The sequence below is a fragment of the Microcaecilia unicolor genome, chromosome 13 (genome assembly GCF_901765095.1).
Source record: "Microcaecilia unicolor chromosome 13, aMicUni1.1, whole genome shotgun sequence".
Classification (NCBI taxonomy): Eukaryota; Metazoa; Chordata; class Amphibia; order Gymnophiona; family Siphonopidae; genus Microcaecilia; species Microcaecilia unicolor.
Window position 1 is genome coordinate 101,809,481 of NC_044043.1, and position 17,747 is coordinate 101,827,227.

The window sequence follows — 17,747 nt, forward strand, 5'->3', positions numbered from 1 at the left end:
GAAACAGCCACCGTGCTCTACTTGTTTTCTAATTTTCAGGTGTTCATTTCCTCATTATCACTGGAGCCCTTACCATCACCTACTTAGACGGTGGTAAGGGGCTCCTGACTACTCCTGCACTAATCGGATAACAGGGGCAGACTGAGAGTGGTTTGGGCCCCATGCCCCAGTCCTACCTGAATGGCCCTGGTGGTCTTGGTCTTTCCTGCCTGCTGAGCTGCCACTATTACCCTGCCTTCCGGCACTGCCGTGTTTTCAAAATGGCGGCCATGACTTCCCGCAGTAGTCTCACGAGTCTCGACAGTCTTGCGAGACTTCCACAGGGAGTCTCTGCCGCCATTTTTAAAGTACGGCAGTGTTGGGCAGGGGGAGTACCGGCAGCACCACGGGCAGGAAAGAACATGTTCCCCCCCCCCCCCCCGCAGAGGCCACTAGATCACCAGCGGTGTGCCTTTAAAGGTAGGACTGGGGAGGGCTGTAGTGTGCGGCGGGCATCCGGTCCGAGCCTCTGGGTCCTCGGGCACTTCCTGGTTGCCTGAATGGTCAGTCCGCCCCTGTTGGGTAACGTGGTAATGTGCCACCGGATTAGAGCAGACCCGCCTACTCTTTGCTCATGGGCGCACACCTCCTGCATTGGAAAATTAAAAAATATTTTCCAGCGTGGGATTAGTGCGTGCTGAGTAGGAAACTACCTCAGGATGCCTGGGCACGACCTACAGTAGTGCTCTTTTAGCGTCCTGTAGGCCTATGTTAAACCTATCGCACCTTAGTAAAATGGCCACCAAGTGTAATATTGGACATCCTTATAGAGGAGTTGATATGCTGATGCCAAAAATAGACATAAGGATGACAAACTTCATAAAAAATAGATCAATTGTTTTATGTTTTCAAAATCCCAAATAAACTTACCACTATAAATGAGTCATATCTATTCTCTGGAGTTAAATTAGCAATTTTACTTGGTCATTTAAGGGGCCGTTTTATTCAGCTGAGTTAAGCCTAACGCGGCAAACAGCCATGGGATGTGCTCTCGGCATCTTGCGGTAACTTGAAAATCTGTTCTCAGTAACCAAACATGCTACAAAAATGTTGCAATTCTTTCAAGGGCGGAGAGTGGACATTCCTGTGCTAATCTACATTACCGCATGCTAACTGGTTAGCGCGTGGAAAACGCAGGAGCCCTTACTACCTCTACAGAATGGGTGGCAGAAAGAGGCTCATGCAGCAATTTAAAAAATGGCTACTCGCTAATGGCGATTAATTCAAAACAGAGAAAAAAAGGCATTTGTATGATTGCGGTAAATATAACCGTAGTGCATGGGAAAAACCTACGTAAAGGCGTACTACGGCCATAGCTAGTTTAGTAAAAGGGGCCCTTATTGATGAAGTACTAATTACTGACTTTTTTTTTGATCTAAGAGCTTTTCTATTATTCTAGTGTATAATTTTATTTATTGCGTAATGATGGATATTAAGTAGAAGATGTTTTGAACCTGTTACGAAACTGATTTGTACCTGTGAATTTTAGACCCTTGAAGTAGGCGGCAGCTGAAACATGGCCATGTTGATACTTTTTAGAGGATTTACTGTATGTAATAAAGGGAGTCTTTTACTAAGGTGTGCGAAAACGCTTAGACGCTCATTAAATTCCTATGCGCATCTCAGCTTTTAGCACACCTTAGTTAAAGATCCCCAGAGTGACTGACTGGTGTCTTCACTTGGTGTGTTCACTTGTATGTTCTGGTCCTGCCTCTTGCGTTTGCGTCTTGTGTGGTTATGATAGACACCTGTCAAAAAAAAGGTAAGAATCATCCCACAGCAGTGGCCTCTTGGATCTTCTGGGTCTCAGATTTCTTATCTTTTTTTTTGAAGTGTTAATCCTTCTCTTCCAGAAAAATCAACTTTAGATGCTAATGTGTCTGTTTCTTTCTTTTTCCTTAAAAAAAAAAAAAAACTTGTTCAGAGACACTTTCCTTATCTTGTATCACATACCATGAGTTTTCACTGTTTAAACAAAAGTAATTTCAATCCCCCTTCCCTCCAAGCTCTCTCCCTCTTCCTGATCTGCTGGTGCACTTTTAAACTCTGATCTGGAACATTCCCTACTCACCCTGTGACATTATTAGGGCTTCCTCGTATTAGCAGGGTGTGAGAATCCCATAATCCGTATTTCTTCCTGATGTCTTGATGTGTTTTTGGCTACTAATCTTCACACCTCTTAAAGCATGCAGTCTGATTAGATGACCTTTCACCCCTTTCCTCAGATAACCCACCTCATCCTACTTTAAAGTCCTTCTGTTACCAGGAATTCAAACTCCTCCATTCTCCTACTGAACAACACTTTCTGTCCACTATGTGCCCGCTCTGATCTCGTATCAGGATTTCACGGAAAGTTCACCATGTGTAATGCTTTGCTTTTGGTCCAAAGTATTTGTGGTCCATTATATAATATCTTAATTATCAACATACTGTTTCTTTCCTATACAGTGTTTTACCATTAACAAACAAAAAAATATATCACAAAACCGTCGACATGTCCTGCGTCAGCAACTTGGAATGGATGGTTGGTTAACATTTGCTGTTCACGTGTGAATGTCCTGTCTTCTCATTGTCTCGTTTCAGACACACTGTGTCTCTTCTTTATCCACAGCTCAGGTCAGCACAGGAAAGGACTGGAATTCTGGGTTCAATTAAGATGGTCCTCCAGATGCTGGCAAATTGTCGTGATGCTGTTTCTGGAATGGTTCTGGGTGGTCTCTTCAGTAGGCTTGGCCTGTTTCCACTGGGAGGAGACCCAGCACCGCTGAATGTTCTCCCAGCTTCATCCTTCGCTGCGTAGACAGACTAACATTCTTGGCCAAGTAGTCAACTGCACCTTAAAAGAGGAAAGAGAGCACGGAAATGACAAAATACTCTATTAGAAAGCTGGAGTTCTTAGAATAATCCATTCATATATTATGTATTTGTGGTGGTTGTTGTAATGCCTCCCATCTGCCCATGACCCTCCCATGCCATGCCTCCTTTTTGGAACCAAGTGTAAAATTTACGAGTGGCTCCTGGTGCCTAAAAATGTGTGCATAAATGCTAATTGTTAAATTTTGTGTGGAAATTGGTCGCACGCTTAACTTTCTACACACAATTTTTAGCACTGTATATAGAATTAGGCCAACAGTGGTTATGGCTACGCTCTAAGGCAGTTTGTTTCAATCTTTTTTATTAGGTACATGTGCACACATGGCAACCTTAAAACATATATATCGATCTAAGGCAGTTTAACATACGACTAATTTTGTTGTTTATTTATATTCTGCCTTAAACCAAGGGCGGAATACAAAACAGCATTCATAAAATCAAACATATAATTAAGCAAAATCGCAAAACAATACACTTAGTAAAAGTAAATCAAAATAGAAGATAAAGTTGAATAAAATAAAATAAATCATACTGGACAGATTAGCCATGACCGTTTGAGAGTCCACGAGGAAATCAGGAAGGAACCTCTTTGAAGAAGCAAAATGCAACAAGAAGTAGAGGGTGACACACGACCCTCAAGATGGGAGTATCAGAAGACAAAGTAAGACTCGACACTGGTCTGTCTTTCGGCAGACTGGCTGCCTGCTTCAGGGGTCACAAGACTTGTCTATGAGGTCACTGGCAGCTGTGTGGCTGAGATCTGAATGTCCATGGAGAAGCAAAGCTTCGGGGTTGCTGCCAGTGACCTCATAGACAAGTCTTGTGACCCCTGAAGTAGGCATCCAGTTTGCCAAAACATGGACTCGTGTCAAGTCTTACTTTGGTGCCTTAATAAAGACTTTTCTGCTACTCCCATCTTGCGAGTTGTGTGTTGCACGTGACAATTTTAGCACAGGGTCTCATTGCATACAATGGGACTCTGTGCTAAGAGAGCAAGACTTTGGTATATTAATCCATTTTAAATGTCTGTATCATATCTCCCCTATCCCTCCTTTCCTCGTCTCTTCTCATGCTTCATTTGTCACAAACCCCATTACCATTTTTGTCATCTTCCTCTGAACAGCTTCCAGTCTTTCTATTTATTTATTTTTATTTTTGTTACATTTGTACCCTGCGCTTTCCCACTCATGGCAGGCTCAATGCGGCTTACATGGGGCAATGGAGGGTTAAGTGACTTGCCCAGAGTCACAAGGAGCTGCCTGTGCCTGAAGTGGGAATCAAACTCAGTTCCTCAGTTCCCCAGGACCAAAGTCCACCACCCTAACCACTAGGCCACTCCTCCACTGTTGCTACTATTTGAGATTCTACATGGAATGTTGCTATTCCACTAGCAACATTCCATGTAGAAGTCGGCCCTTGCAGATCACCAATGTGGCCGCACAGGCTTCTGCTTCTGTGAGTCTGACGTCCAGCCTCACAGAAACAGAAGCCTGCGCAGCCTTCTACATGGAATGTTGCTAGTGGAATAGCAACATTCCATGTAGAATCTCCAATAGTAGCAACATTCCATGTAGAATCTCCAATAGTATCTATTTTATTTTTGTTACATTTGTACCCCACGCTTTCCCACTCATGGCAGGCTCAATGCGGCTTACATGGGGCAATGGAGGGTTAAGTGATTTGCCCAGAGTCACAAGGAGCTGCCTGTGCCTGAAGTGGGAATCGAACTCAGTTCCTCAGGACCAAAGTCCACCACCCTAACCACTAGGCCACTCCTCCACTATGTCTTTAGATGTCTTGGAAATGCCATTAGGTGTTTTTCTTCTTTATGAAACGGAATTCTTTTTTTATGGTGTTTCTCTCATTCTACAGTATTTCCTTGATCAAGTGTTTTTCGGTATCCAGAGACGGCTTATAAATTGACTGGGCAGGAGGGACATATTGTTCCAGAGTTATCATTCTTTACCACATAATAATACATTTTATCTGGCTAGTGAAGTGGCCTGAAAACCAGGGGAACTGGGTTCAATTCCCACTGCAGCTCCTTGTGATTCTGAGCAACTTACTCAACCCTCCAATACCCCAAGTACAAAATAAGTACCTGAATATAATATATAAACTACTTTGATTGTAAACATCCCCTTTCTTTACCACAATATAATACATTTTGCATTTCAATAATACTATCCTTCTTTAACTCAAAATCCAATAAAATAATTTTCTGTTAGTAATTCAGCATTTCTGTAGAAGTACTCTCTTTTGCTTGGTTGTGTATATTTCTAATACAAAAATAAAAGTAAAAAAAACCCAAACCCTAAAAATGACAAAGATAAAAGAAATCACAGTTCTGATACTCCCTGTCATTCCCAAGAGCTCCCAAAGGGGCAACTCCCTTTGATACACCCACAGCCATCAATAGACCCTGATGGCATCAGCAAGACAGAACAGGCTGCAGATAAAAACTGGAACCAGGGTCAAAGCTGCTGGAACAGGAACCAGAAATAACTTTACCCATCGCAGGGCTCTTGGTAAACTGGTTCTGCTTCTTTTCCAGAAGAAATCGGTACTAGCATTCGACTTCAGACCAAGAGGAAATACTGTAGCCCATTCCACAATCACAACTGAGAAGAGAGGGTGTGGGAGTGACAGTTCTCATTAGGAAATAGCCAGAACACTCTTTCACTTGTTAATTCCCCAAATTAGATTAATAAAGAACTGGAAAGAGATATACAATCGGTGCCAATGAGTAAACAAATTTCAGCCATCAATGTCTTGTCAGGCGCCTGCCCCAAAGGGGGACCCTTCCAGAGAGGAGCTCTTATTAAACTTGTCATATCTATTAGAATTCTTTTCACGCTTCTGTGTGCCATCAGTGGTGTCATTAGCAGAGCTTCGGTCTCTAGAAAGCCTAAGGAGGACATTAATGTGACATTCCCTGTGAATAGTCCAGGAGCAGATGCACTCACACAGGGCCTACACGTGTGTATATTAGAGCAAGAGAAAGTTTCAGTGTGGAAATGGGAATGAGTGTGTAAGACTGTGATAGACGGGGGCTGGAGTAATTAGACAGCAGTATTGGGTGACAAAGCAGAATGGGGGAAGGGGATTCCCAAAGCCATTCACCATTGCATTAAGTACCTATCTGGCTAAAAGTGCCACTGGATTTAGGCCACGTGTTTGGAGAATGGATTTGCCTGCACAACTTTAAGCTTGGTAGCGTTACTGAATTTAAAAACCACATTGCAGGAACGCTGTGACCTGTCCCTTATCTAACCTGGCTAAAGCTGCGAACGTAGCACTTTTATTGCATAAATTGAACAGTGTAGACTAGAGATGTTGACTTATGAATGGGTAAGATGAAGCCAGTAAAAACCCACTTTTAACCTGGTGGCCCTGTATAATGTTGACTGCACAAGTTTTTTTTTCACATTGGCTGTTTTCTACTAATCCCAGAAAGACTGAAATTCCCAGTTGCGGCTGCCTGAACTGTCTAAAGGTTCTGGGAATGAGGCATAAGCCAGAATGTGAATCGTCCCACACTGGAATAAAAAGCAGGAAGACAGCTCTGTTAGAGAGTGAATTCCGGGGCATTATAACTCCAGAACAAGACTTTTAGGACTGCTGGAAGTCTGAGGGGTGTAGTTAACGATGCGGGCTGGCATTAAGATGGGTTATTTTACCACTAACTGGTGCTATTTTAGCACAGCTCCCATTTTATACAGCGAGACCTGGGGTTAACAGTAACAAAACACATCTTAACGGTAGACCATGTTGAGAACTTCTTCCCTTAATTAAAGAAAAAAGAAATGTGTCTAGAAATCAAAATCACTACTATATGTAATGAAAGTGAGCCAAGTATAGGACAATCAAGCCATTATGACATCACTGATGAGGTTGGCTTTTATTGGTGGATAGAGACATTATGACATCACTATATCAGAGCTGAGCTAAGTATAGGGCAATGGAGCCATTGTGACATCATTGATGAGGTTGGTTCTTATTGGTGGAATGAGGCATTATGACATCACAATACCAGCTCTGGTTACAAGAGACTGAAACTCTTCACACTAGGGGGAAGTTACCAAAGTTTAGGACAATCAAGCTATTGATGAGGTTGTCTCTTATTGGTGAAATGAGATAAAGTCTTCACACTAAGGGAGGAAGTTATCAACATGGGCTACTGTTAAGATGGGTTATTTTACCACTAACTTGGGCTATTTTAGCACAGGTCCCATTTTATGCAGTGAGACCTAGTTACTAAGAACTGGGGTTAACAGAAAAATCACATGTCTTAACGGGAGCCCTTGCTGATAGCTTCCCCCCTGAATCTTCTGCAGAATGAGGCAAAGACACCTGAAGAAAAAAGGGATGAAAGAAGATGCGGGTGGCAAAGTCTTCATTCTCACATTTTTATTCTTCACTTTTCCTTCCTTTGTCACAGTTCAATTATTTATTTGCATTCTGCATACTTCCTTCCCATTCTCTTTCCTTTCCTTCTCCTTTAATAACAGAGTGTGATCACCCTTAGTCCCTGGAGGTGTGAAATTGATTTATTGGTCTAACTCTTCACATGTCTGACTAGTTCTTCAGATGTTTTCCAAAACTTGGTTTTCAGCTACTCAAGAATGACTCCCAGCCATTTTTTTCTGTCTCTCCCTCTAGAATTGTTTCCACCTTCGTTTTTTTTCCTTATTTCTTTCAGCATTTCTTCTTTTTTCTTTGCTTTTGGTTTGCACATGGGGGTGTGACTAACTCTACCCCCAAGGGCATCTTTGTTGGAAATAACACAGTATTGGAATTTGGTTAGAATTTTATCAATAGCACATGTGCCCAGCCTTATGCAGAAGTAACACGGAGGTCAGGGGTAATGGCACCAGGTCCCCTACAAAAATTAGGGGAAGGCTGCTATTGATCCAGTCCACAATCCCAGCCGGTTCTAATTTAACCATAGAAGCTAAAGAAATTAGGGCTCTGTGACGGGGTAAGTACTCCAGCATATGGAAGGAGGGGTCACCGAAGACAAGCCAAGGGCAAACTAGAAAGCAGGAGGAAGAACAGGATGTCTCTTTAACCCTGTGTGGGTCAATTCTCTCACAACGTCTACTTATTGATTTAACACCAGTGGGTGCTTTGCTGAAGTCCCTCATGAGTTTCGACTGAACAATTATAAAGAAAGCGCTCCAGCAAGGAGGAGGAAAACAAGCCCTTGGCTGTTCTGTCATCGTGCTGAGCTATCCCTGACCTTATTTTAAGGAGTCGACTCTTGACACTTTGCACTTAGCTTTTTTCCCTTAGACATGGGGAGGAGAATTTTCAAAGCTATGTAGATGGGGAACTCTAGATTGGGTGTCTGGAAATGGTTGGCCCTTGACATGGCTAAAGGTGCAAAAGTGTCCTGTGCTGCATTTGGAAGAGGTGATCCTAGGGGCGTATTCGTGTCAGAGAGGGGCTGATAAACTGAACTACAATTCTCTTGGCTTACAGTGTGTTTTTTTTAGTGAACTGGCAAGGAAAATGATGGGGTCGGCAGTAATTAATGCGTGCTGTGACCCATAATAACAATATTGTCAGTTTAGGAAACCAGCCTATTGTCTGAATTTCATGATATTTGCATGATATCCACTCAAACAGGAGGTGGAAAAGTCTGAGGGAACTTTGTACTTGATAAATGTTTCAAAGTCTTGATGTGGCAATTTCCATTTTAGGGCCAATTTTCAAAAACTCCTTTAGTACTTCTAGTGCAGGGATTCTTATCCTGCGCCCGGAAGAGTCAAGCAGAGTGCAAAGAAGGGTCTTGAAATGGAATACGAATCACTTGCAAGCAGTCATTTTATTAACAACATTTATGTACAATTTATGTAGCATTATAGCTTTGGTAGTGTAACATAGTAAATGATGGCAGATTAAGACCTGAATGTCCATCCAGTCTGCCCAACAAGATAACTACTGTAATTTTAGTGATTTTGTTTTTTAATTATTAATTTCATATACCACCTCTTTTGAGCACAAGTTGAGGTGGTTTTATATACAATTCTACAGGTACTTTGCTCTGTCCATGATGGTCTCACAACCTAAGTAGTGGGGCAATGGAGGGCTAAGTGACTTGCAGAGGGAATTGAACCCGGTTCCTTACAAGCTCAACCCACTGCCAACCGGTAGGCAGCAGTGGGAATTGAACTCAGTTGCCCAGGTCCGCAACCCACTGTAGTAACTATTAGGCCAGTCCTAACAGTGACATATGTAGTCCCTGGTGAATACATGGATTAGGAAGGGGGTGTGAGGGTTTCATTGATCAGTTAAAGGGGTGCAGGAACCAAAAAAAGCTTAAGAACCTTTCAGGGAAATTTTCAAAGCCACTTAACATTTACCCTGGCAGAAGGACTTGTCTGGCAGTTGCTCCCGAGTTGGCGAAACGAGGTTTTCCTGTGGGTGCTTGGAGGAAAACAGCCCCCCCCCCTTAATTCATTTCCAAATGTGTATGTGCTATTTTATCTTGCTCGGCTGCTTGCATGAATATACATTCCTTACAAACATGATCTGACAGAAATCACCAACGAAATCAAGCTCAGCTTGAACATTGTGGACTCATGGGCAAATGCATTTCAACTAGAACTCTATACAGAAAAAACACACTGTCTTATCCTCTCATCCCAATACAATGCGAACAACCCCACAAATATAAACACCCCAGATTACACCCTCCCTATCTCAGACAACCTGAAAATCCTCAGCATTACAATCGACCGTAACCTTACACTAGAGAGCCAAGTGAAATCCACAACAAAGAAAATGTTCCACTCAATGTGGAAACTCAAACGAGTGAAACCACTCTTCCCGAGGGAAACATTTCGCAACTTGATACAATCAATGGTACTAAGCCATGTAGACTACTGCAATGGAATTTATGCGGGATGCAAAGAACAAATCATTAAGAAACTCAAGACCGCTCAAAACATGGCAGCCAGGCTTATATTTGGAAAAACGTGATTCGAAAGCGCCAAACCCCTCAGTGAAAAACTGCACTGGCTCCCAATCAAAGAATGTATTGCTTTCAAAATCTGCACCCTGGTTCATAAAATTATCTACGGCGAAGCCCGGGGATACATGACAGACCTCATAGACCTACCAACCAGAAACACAACAGGATCAACTCGAACATATCTAAATCTCCACTACCCAAGCTGCAAAGGGCTCAAATACAAATCAACTTATGCATCCAGCTTTTCCTACATAAGCACACGAACGCATTACCAAAAACCGTGAAAACAACTTATGATCACCTAAACTTCTGGAAATCATTAAAAACTAACCTGTTCAAAAAGGCATTTTATTTATTTTATTTTTGTTACTTTTGTACCCCGCGCTTTCCCACTCATGGCAGGCTCAATGCGGCTTACATGGGGCAATGGAGGGTTAAGTGACTTGCCCAGAGTCACAAGGAGCTGCCTGTGCCTGAAGTGGGAATCAAACTCAGTTCCTCAGTTCCCCAGGACCCAAGTCCACCACCCTAACCACTAGGCCACTCCTCCACTTCACATACCCTACTGACCCAACTTAAATGCCTGAACCCTGCAACACAATGAAACCAAAGCTTGTAATGGACATATAATAACTCTTCCTCACTATGATTCCCTAATGTGTTGGTTCCACATGAACCTTATTCTACCACACATCACTTTGTATTTGTTCATACCGGAGTTGGCGATCGCCTTTCCAGTACTATGTAAGCCACATTGAGCCTGCAAATAGGTGGGAAAATGTGGCATACAAATGTAATAAATAAAATAAAAATAAAAAGAGGTTGCCAACATCTAGGCACCGAGAACACATGTAGACGACTAGAAGCCCAGCACACGCGTGCATCTCTGTACACATAAAGGCAAAAAGTTCGGTATTCCACCTATGCTCTATTCCAGAAAATGGTGGCATCATAGCCGGATGCATGTAAGCGACAGAATACACAATGTATTTTACCAATCTTGACATTGGCTCCATGGCATCTGCAAGTGGTCGCACCTAACTCTCTGCTTCTATTTGACCTGTTATACCACTGTTATCTAAAGGAAAACAGGACCTGACTTCCTTCATACAATACGCGCCAGATGGCCCCCAACCCTTATACAATTGTCTTCTTTTGAAAATGACACCTAGGTATCTAGAGGGAAATAATACTTTGGAACCATCATCAATCAGCCTTCTAGATGTGAAGAGACACAGTTAGAGGCATCGAAAACTGGGCGGCCATTTTACAACCATCCAGGGCCGCCAAGAGACTAGGCCGGGCCCGGGGCAAGGCCGCCCCCCCCCCCGCCGCCCCCCTGCCGCCCCCCTGCCGCCCCCCCCCCGTCGCTGCAGTCCGCGGTCTCACCTGCCTGCCTCCACGGCTCCTGGCCCCCTTCATTCACAGATCGTGTCTCTTCTGGCCTTCCCTTCCTGTGTCCCGCCCTCGTCTGATGTAACTTCCGGTTTCCGTGAGGGCGGGACACAGGGAGGGAAGGCCAAAAGAGAGGCGGTCTGCGACTGCCGCTTTGAATGCAGGGGGCCCGGAGCCGAGGAGGCAGGCAGTTGAGACCGGGGACTGCAGTGCCGGCGGCCTGACCTCGGCTCCGGGCCCCCCCTTGGAGGCCCGGGCCTGGGGAATTTTGTCCTCCTTGCCCCCCCCCTCTCGGCAGCCCTGCAACCATCTAGTGCATTTGTGCTTGTTTGGCGCCCTGTTTCTTGTACAGAGCCACAAAAACATTTTGGGAAGATTCTCCTCCACAGCTGAACCTTTCTTTTACAGGACTGGTACTCACTTTGTCCATACTGGCCATACTGATAGCTGGCCACTGGGTCCATGCTGTAGCCCGGGGTGCTGTAGGTGGGTGGACAGTAGGACTGTGAGGATGGGAGGCTGTCCACAGATTTGATGGAATCACTTCTCTGGCTGCAGCTGGCAGAGATGGAGTTGCTTGTGTCCAATCCGCTGTGCAGAGGCGAGATGGAGAAATCTGCTTGGCTCTGACTCGGTACTCCGCTGGGGTTACTCAGGATGCTCATTACCTGTGAAGGAACAGAATGGAGAATGAATCATTTGGGGGAAATCCCCCTCTGGTATCAGTCTACAAGCACATGAAATGACATAGGAACTCAGGCCAGGAAAAGGACGGTAACTTTCTTCCAGCGACACTGTCATTCCTAACTTTGTAAAGAAATAGTAAATAACATTTCATGGATATAGCTGCCAGACAGTGGGACAACACTGGACCTGATGACACACTGATGAAGCACAAGGATGAGCAGGCTCGTTATGGGCAGACATTGGGCACAGCACAAGCAGTGGTGTATTTTTTCCCGGAGAGAGTGGTGGATACTTGGAATGCCCTCCCGCGGGAGGTGGTGGAGATGAAAACGGTAACGGAATTTAAAAATGCGTGGGATAAACATAAAGGAATCCTGTTCAGAAGGAAGGGATCCTCAGAAGCTTAGCAGAGATTGGGTGGCAGAGCCGGTGGTGGGAGGCGGGCCTAGTGGTTGGGAGGTGGGGCTAGTGCTGGTCAGACTTCAACGGTCTGTGCCCTGAAAATGACAGATACAAATCAAGGTCAGGTATACACATAAAGTAGCACATATGAGTTTATGTTGTTGGGCAGACTGGATGGACCGTACAGGTCTTTCTCTGTCATCATCTACTATGTTACTATGGTGTAATTTATGCATGGTCACTAACATTCAGAGCTGCTGTCACATAGGTGTGATGTCCATACATTCGATATAAGCAGAACTTTGTCAGATTTTGTGCTAGTATTTTATAAAGACTCGTGCAGGTACCTAGGTGACGTCTTTTTTGTCCAATTAACCTAGTTATGAATTGACCCTCTGCAGTGGTGCTGATGTTTAAATGAACACGCTTGCAAATGCCCCTAGACTCTGGCATTTGTACGTCCCTCCTTTCCCTGCCCTGTACATCCTGGCACTCCTCTGATACTGGCACCACTTCGTCCCCACTTTGAAATAATTACTTGCAATCATTCCTGGGTCCCTCTGCTAACTGATGGATAACTGTATCTCACCCCCTCATCTCATATTGTTCCTCACATGCAGGACTTGCCACTGAATCTTAGCTGCCACACGGCTGCACCGATTTTGTTTCTCCTGGAGTGTCGACTTTGCTCCAGAATCAAACGGTCAAGTCTCTTCACATTCCTTGCCAGGCTAGGACAGTGAGAATGTGGGGAAAATACAAGTGCAAAGACGGTGGGACCCAGGACACTGCTCTGTGGGGTTCATTCAAGTTTTTCATTGGATTTTCCCCTCTAAAAATAACAGAGCAATCGTTGCAATTTCAGTACCAGAGAAAAACTGTTAGAAATGTTTAGTAGTAGTACTCTTGGGATTTTAGCATGACAAGGTCAGGTGTTTATTTTATTGAACTTGATGTACAGAATAGACTAAAGTAACAATGCAATTTACACAAAACATAAAGAATATTTCAATGAATTTAGAATTATAATTAAAAGAGACAAAGGGAAATGGGGAGAGAACAAAAGTGAAATAAAACAAAACAGCTCATAACAGAGTGTTGAGTCACAGAGGATCTTCAGCCACTTGGGATCCTTGGTTTAGCATTAGATGGAGCAGCAAGCGGTAAATTGCCTTGGAGAAGTCCAGAGTAAAACAGAGTTTCAGAAGCCTGGAGGCCACAAGTAGACTTACCATAGTAACAGTAAGAGCATAAGTACGTAAGTATTGTCACACTGGGACAGACCAAAAGTCCATCAAGCCCAGCATCCTGTTTCAACAGTGGCCAATCCAGGTTACATTTCGGAGAGTCTGACATGTCAGCTGAAGGAACTCAAGAGTGCCTCTACTTTGGGCTTGTTGGAATCGGCTGGCGAGTTCAAGAAGGCCAGAGCTAACCAGAAAGTAGTTCTTTCATATCTTGATATTTAGCTTAACCCTATTGACGTCAGTTAAAGTGGTAAATTGAAAAAGTTTGAGCTCGGCAGATGGTAAAATGGTGTTTCTCCTCTGCCAGCAGCCTGGTGAAATATTGTGAGAGACACTTTCACTAGAATGGCACAAGCAGAAAGCCCAACCTCCCCCTCCCTTCTCTTCGCTTGGTCTAGAAAGGTTTTTAACCTTTAGCTTTTTTCTTGGGCACTTGGCTGGAAAACCTCCATCCCTAATAGTACGCATGTGAACTCAATGAGGCGTGATAACCATTAGCTCAGTACGGGATATTTATTTCTAATAAGGAAACATTCTGTACAGCACTGAATGTTGATTTTTGATTGCATCTTTTGCTTTTATCGTGGTTCTTGTTTGTGTTTACACGTGTTTCTTTCTCCAGTAGTTTTTGGACTCGCAGGCTATCCGTGTTCTGGATGTGGTCACTGAGGGTTCAGCATTGCCTTGCTGTTCTCTCCTGTACCTGTCACCTGTCCTTGTCCTTCCAAAGCTCTGACATTCTTGTGTTTGTCCTTATTCTCCTTAATTTTTAAGATCTTCTCTTATCTCTCTCTGACTCTGGGCTGGCCCTTCCATAAGTTTCTTAATGTAAGTTCCTGCATCTGTCTGCATTTGTCCGTGTTCACTGCTCCGTACTGCTGTAGCTAAGCTGCCTCGCCACGCTAGTGAAAGCTGTTATATGAAATTAATGCTCGTGTGGGCTTTGGTGGCTAATTCTTCCTACTGGCCCATATTTCTCATCCATGTTAAATCATTGAAGAATTACTGCTACTGTGATTTCCCCCCCGCCCCCCTCCCCGTGACTCAGAAATCTTTTGTTGGGCCATTCAACTTTGAAGTTAGAAACGGAGATTAATCAGTGATTAAATGAAGAGTTAAGCAGAATTTACCTGTGTAATTGGGTACACAGTGTAGCTGTTTATATGTTTCAGCCCCTGTCCCTCTAAGCTGCCAATGGTGGGGGGAGGGGGGCAGTGCTTCAATTGCTAGGCACAGACAGGTTCCTTGGAGTCCTGCAGAGCTTGCCTGTCTGTCACCATTGAAAATGCAATAGGAAAACAGCATCCCCAACTGGCAAGTCCTGTAGGTACTACTACTACTACTATTTAGCCTTTATATAGCGCTACAAAGCGTACGCAGCGCTGCACAAACATAGAAGAAAGACAGTCCCTGCTCAAAGAGCTTACAATCTAATAGACAAAAAATAAAGCAAGTAAATCAATTAATGTGTAGAGGAAAGAGGAGAGGAGGGTAGGTAGAAGCGAGAGGTTACAAGTGGTTACAAGTCAAAAGCAATGTTAAAGAGGTGGGCTTTCAATATAGATTTAAAGATGGTTAAGGATGGGGCAAGACGTAGGGGCTCAGGTAGAGGAGTTCCACATGGTGTGGGAATACATTTGTATTTCAAAATTTTTTCAATCTAGCATTTGCAGCTCCTTTGAATCATAATAAATGTGAGCAAGCGAGTGAGGGGGCTGTTGTGTCCATTCCCCAATCCTTAAAAAACTAAAATGATAGTGTTGAATTTGGCTGCTCTTGATTGCATATGTAGTAAGGGGAAAGGCACTCTTTTCTGCATGTGTTGTTCCTGCTGTATGTGTCGGCAGATACACCTGGAGTCGTTATACGAGTTCCGTGAACCTCTCGTAAAATACCTGGGAAATCTTTGAGTGTCACAACTTGTCTGTCTCTTTTCCGATGTGGTTATCCTGTGCACAGTGGGACTTTGTGAATGCTTTTGGAATAATTAAGTACTGTTACATTGGTATTAGCTATTTTGTGGACGTGAAGGCCGATGAATCGGAGGCCCTTTGGATGTTTGGTTCAGATAACTGAAGAATGATTCACTTTGATCTTGATGATAACCTGTTGTGACTCTTTCTCTTGAGTTACTGTGCATTTAAAACCTTCTGCAGCATTTTTGCTACCCTGTGGAATGGGTATCACTAGAGTGGTTGATTTTGGGGGGAGGGAGGTCCCTGCTAGAGGGCTGGAGTAGTAGGAGGTCCCTGGGTGGGAGGAAGCCCAGTCCATGTGGAACTGTGGAACTGTATATATGTAAATAGCCCTGAATGAGAATTCCTCTATAGATACACCTGAGGAGGATAGCGGCAAAGGTAACCCCCCTGGGAATAACAGAAGGTGGATGTTAAGATTGCTTTGGAGTTTATCAAAGTGACTGTGCATTAAAGGAGGTTCAGATGTTCAGAAGTAACTCGAGGAAATACTTCTTCATGGAATGGCCTCCCGGTGAAGTGGTGGAGTCGAAAACAGCATCTAAATTCAAGACAGCTTAGGGGTGATCCAGGGGCAAAGTTAGCACTTGGCTAGTTAAGTGCTGATATTCACTCTATGAACACATTAAGTAAGGCTAAACTCACCTAAGTTGTACTTAGGTGTTCTCCTACTACTACTACTACTACTACTACTATTTAGCATTTCTATAGCGCTACAAGGCATACGCAGCGCTGTACAAACATAGAAGAAAGACAGTCCCTGCTCAAAGAGCTTACAATCTAATAGACAAAAAATAAATAAAGTAAGCAAATCAAATCAATTAATGTGAACGGGAAGGAAGAGAGGAGGGTAGGTGGAGGCGAGTGGTTACAAGTGGTTACGAGTCAAAAGCAATGTTAAAGAGGTGGGTTTTCAGTCTAGATTTAAAGGTGGCCAAGGATGGGGCAAGACGTAGGGGCTCAGGAAGTTTATTCCAGGCGTAGGGTGCAGCGAGACAGAATTACACCTGACCTTCCGGATTATTCTCACCTTTTTCATCACATTACACCGTATTTGAAGTCATTACATTGGTTACCGATTGTATAGTGGATAAAGCTCAAGGTGTTGGTATTGTTGCTCTGTGTGAACCATGATGACGCTCTTTTTTTATCTGAAGTCAATGGTGGCCACGTCTGTCTAATTGAGGGTGACTACTCCTTTCCCAGTTCATGTGTCACACCTTAGCATGATTCATGGTCATGCTTTCTGAGTTGCCAAGCCTTTGCCTATGGAATATTCTGCCATCGGTGGTTCAACTTGAAGATAATTATATTCTGGCTATTTAAAACTATATAACCACCAGGAATGGCTCTTGGCTGGTTAAATAGCCTACAGCTGGCTAAGCGTTAACATTCAGCACAAGATAGACGGCTATTTTGGCTGAATATTACCTCTTAGTGGCTGCCCAGTCACCGGCTATGTCATGTGACGTAGCCTGACTGGCTAAGTTTAGTGGCCAGATAGACCCGTGTAAATATCAGGTCTATCTTTTGCTGCTATAGCTTAGCTGGTCAGTCGATGAATATCTGCTTAACTGGCTATGTTTTTAGCAGAAATTCAGTGCCGGTCGCCGGACACAGCCCCAGCATTGAATTTCCGAGTTTACCACCAACTGCAGGAGTTAGCCAGGCTCCCTTCCACGGTCTCAATATTGTGTTTCAGCAGAAATTTAGCTTTTACCTGTTTTGAATGGCATTTCCCGAGTCTTGATTGTTTGGGGATTTTGGGGTAGGGTTTCGTTTTTTTTTGTTTTTTTTCCTTTGTCTGCTCATATTTTATGTGTAACTTTTGTTGAATCTGCAGGATCAATAAATGAATCACTCTGGTGTGTTAAAGATAGTTTGGAGGGTGCTGGACATGATATGATGTGTCCAGCTGCTGATATGTTAAAAGTGAGCACTTGCCCTGGGCCTCCTCATGAACAAAACTGGAATTTTGTATTCAGTTAAGGATTTAGGTAAATCAGGCCAACAGATTTGCATCTAAGGCACAACAGCACAACCGTGATATGTCAAGGCAGAAAATGGATCAAAATGTCATTCCTTGCATCTTCTCTCACCCTCCACAAAAGGTCAACTGGTTAGACCCAAAGTGCCTGGAGTTGCAGT

The 17,747-nt window shown here is 43.7% G+C and overlaps 1 protein-coding gene across 2 annotated transcripts in view; it reads right to left on the minus strand.

The window, feature by feature from the left end:
- Positions 1 to 2,759: 2,759 nt before the first annotated feature.
- PAX7 (paired box 7) overlaps positions 2,760 to 17,747 on the minus strand; it is a 157,647-nt gene continuing 142,659 nt past the window's right edge. For both annotated transcript variants that reach the window (XM_030222650.1, XM_030222649.1), the window contains exons 8-9: positions 11,709 to 11,955; positions 2,760 to 2,875 (exon numbers count right to left, since the gene is read on the minus strand). In XM_030222650.1, the coding sequence (XP_030078510.1) occupies positions 2,760 to 2,875; positions 11,709 to 11,955 (363 nt within the window). The remainder of the gene's footprint in view (positions 2,876 to 11,708; positions 11,956 to 17,747) is intronic.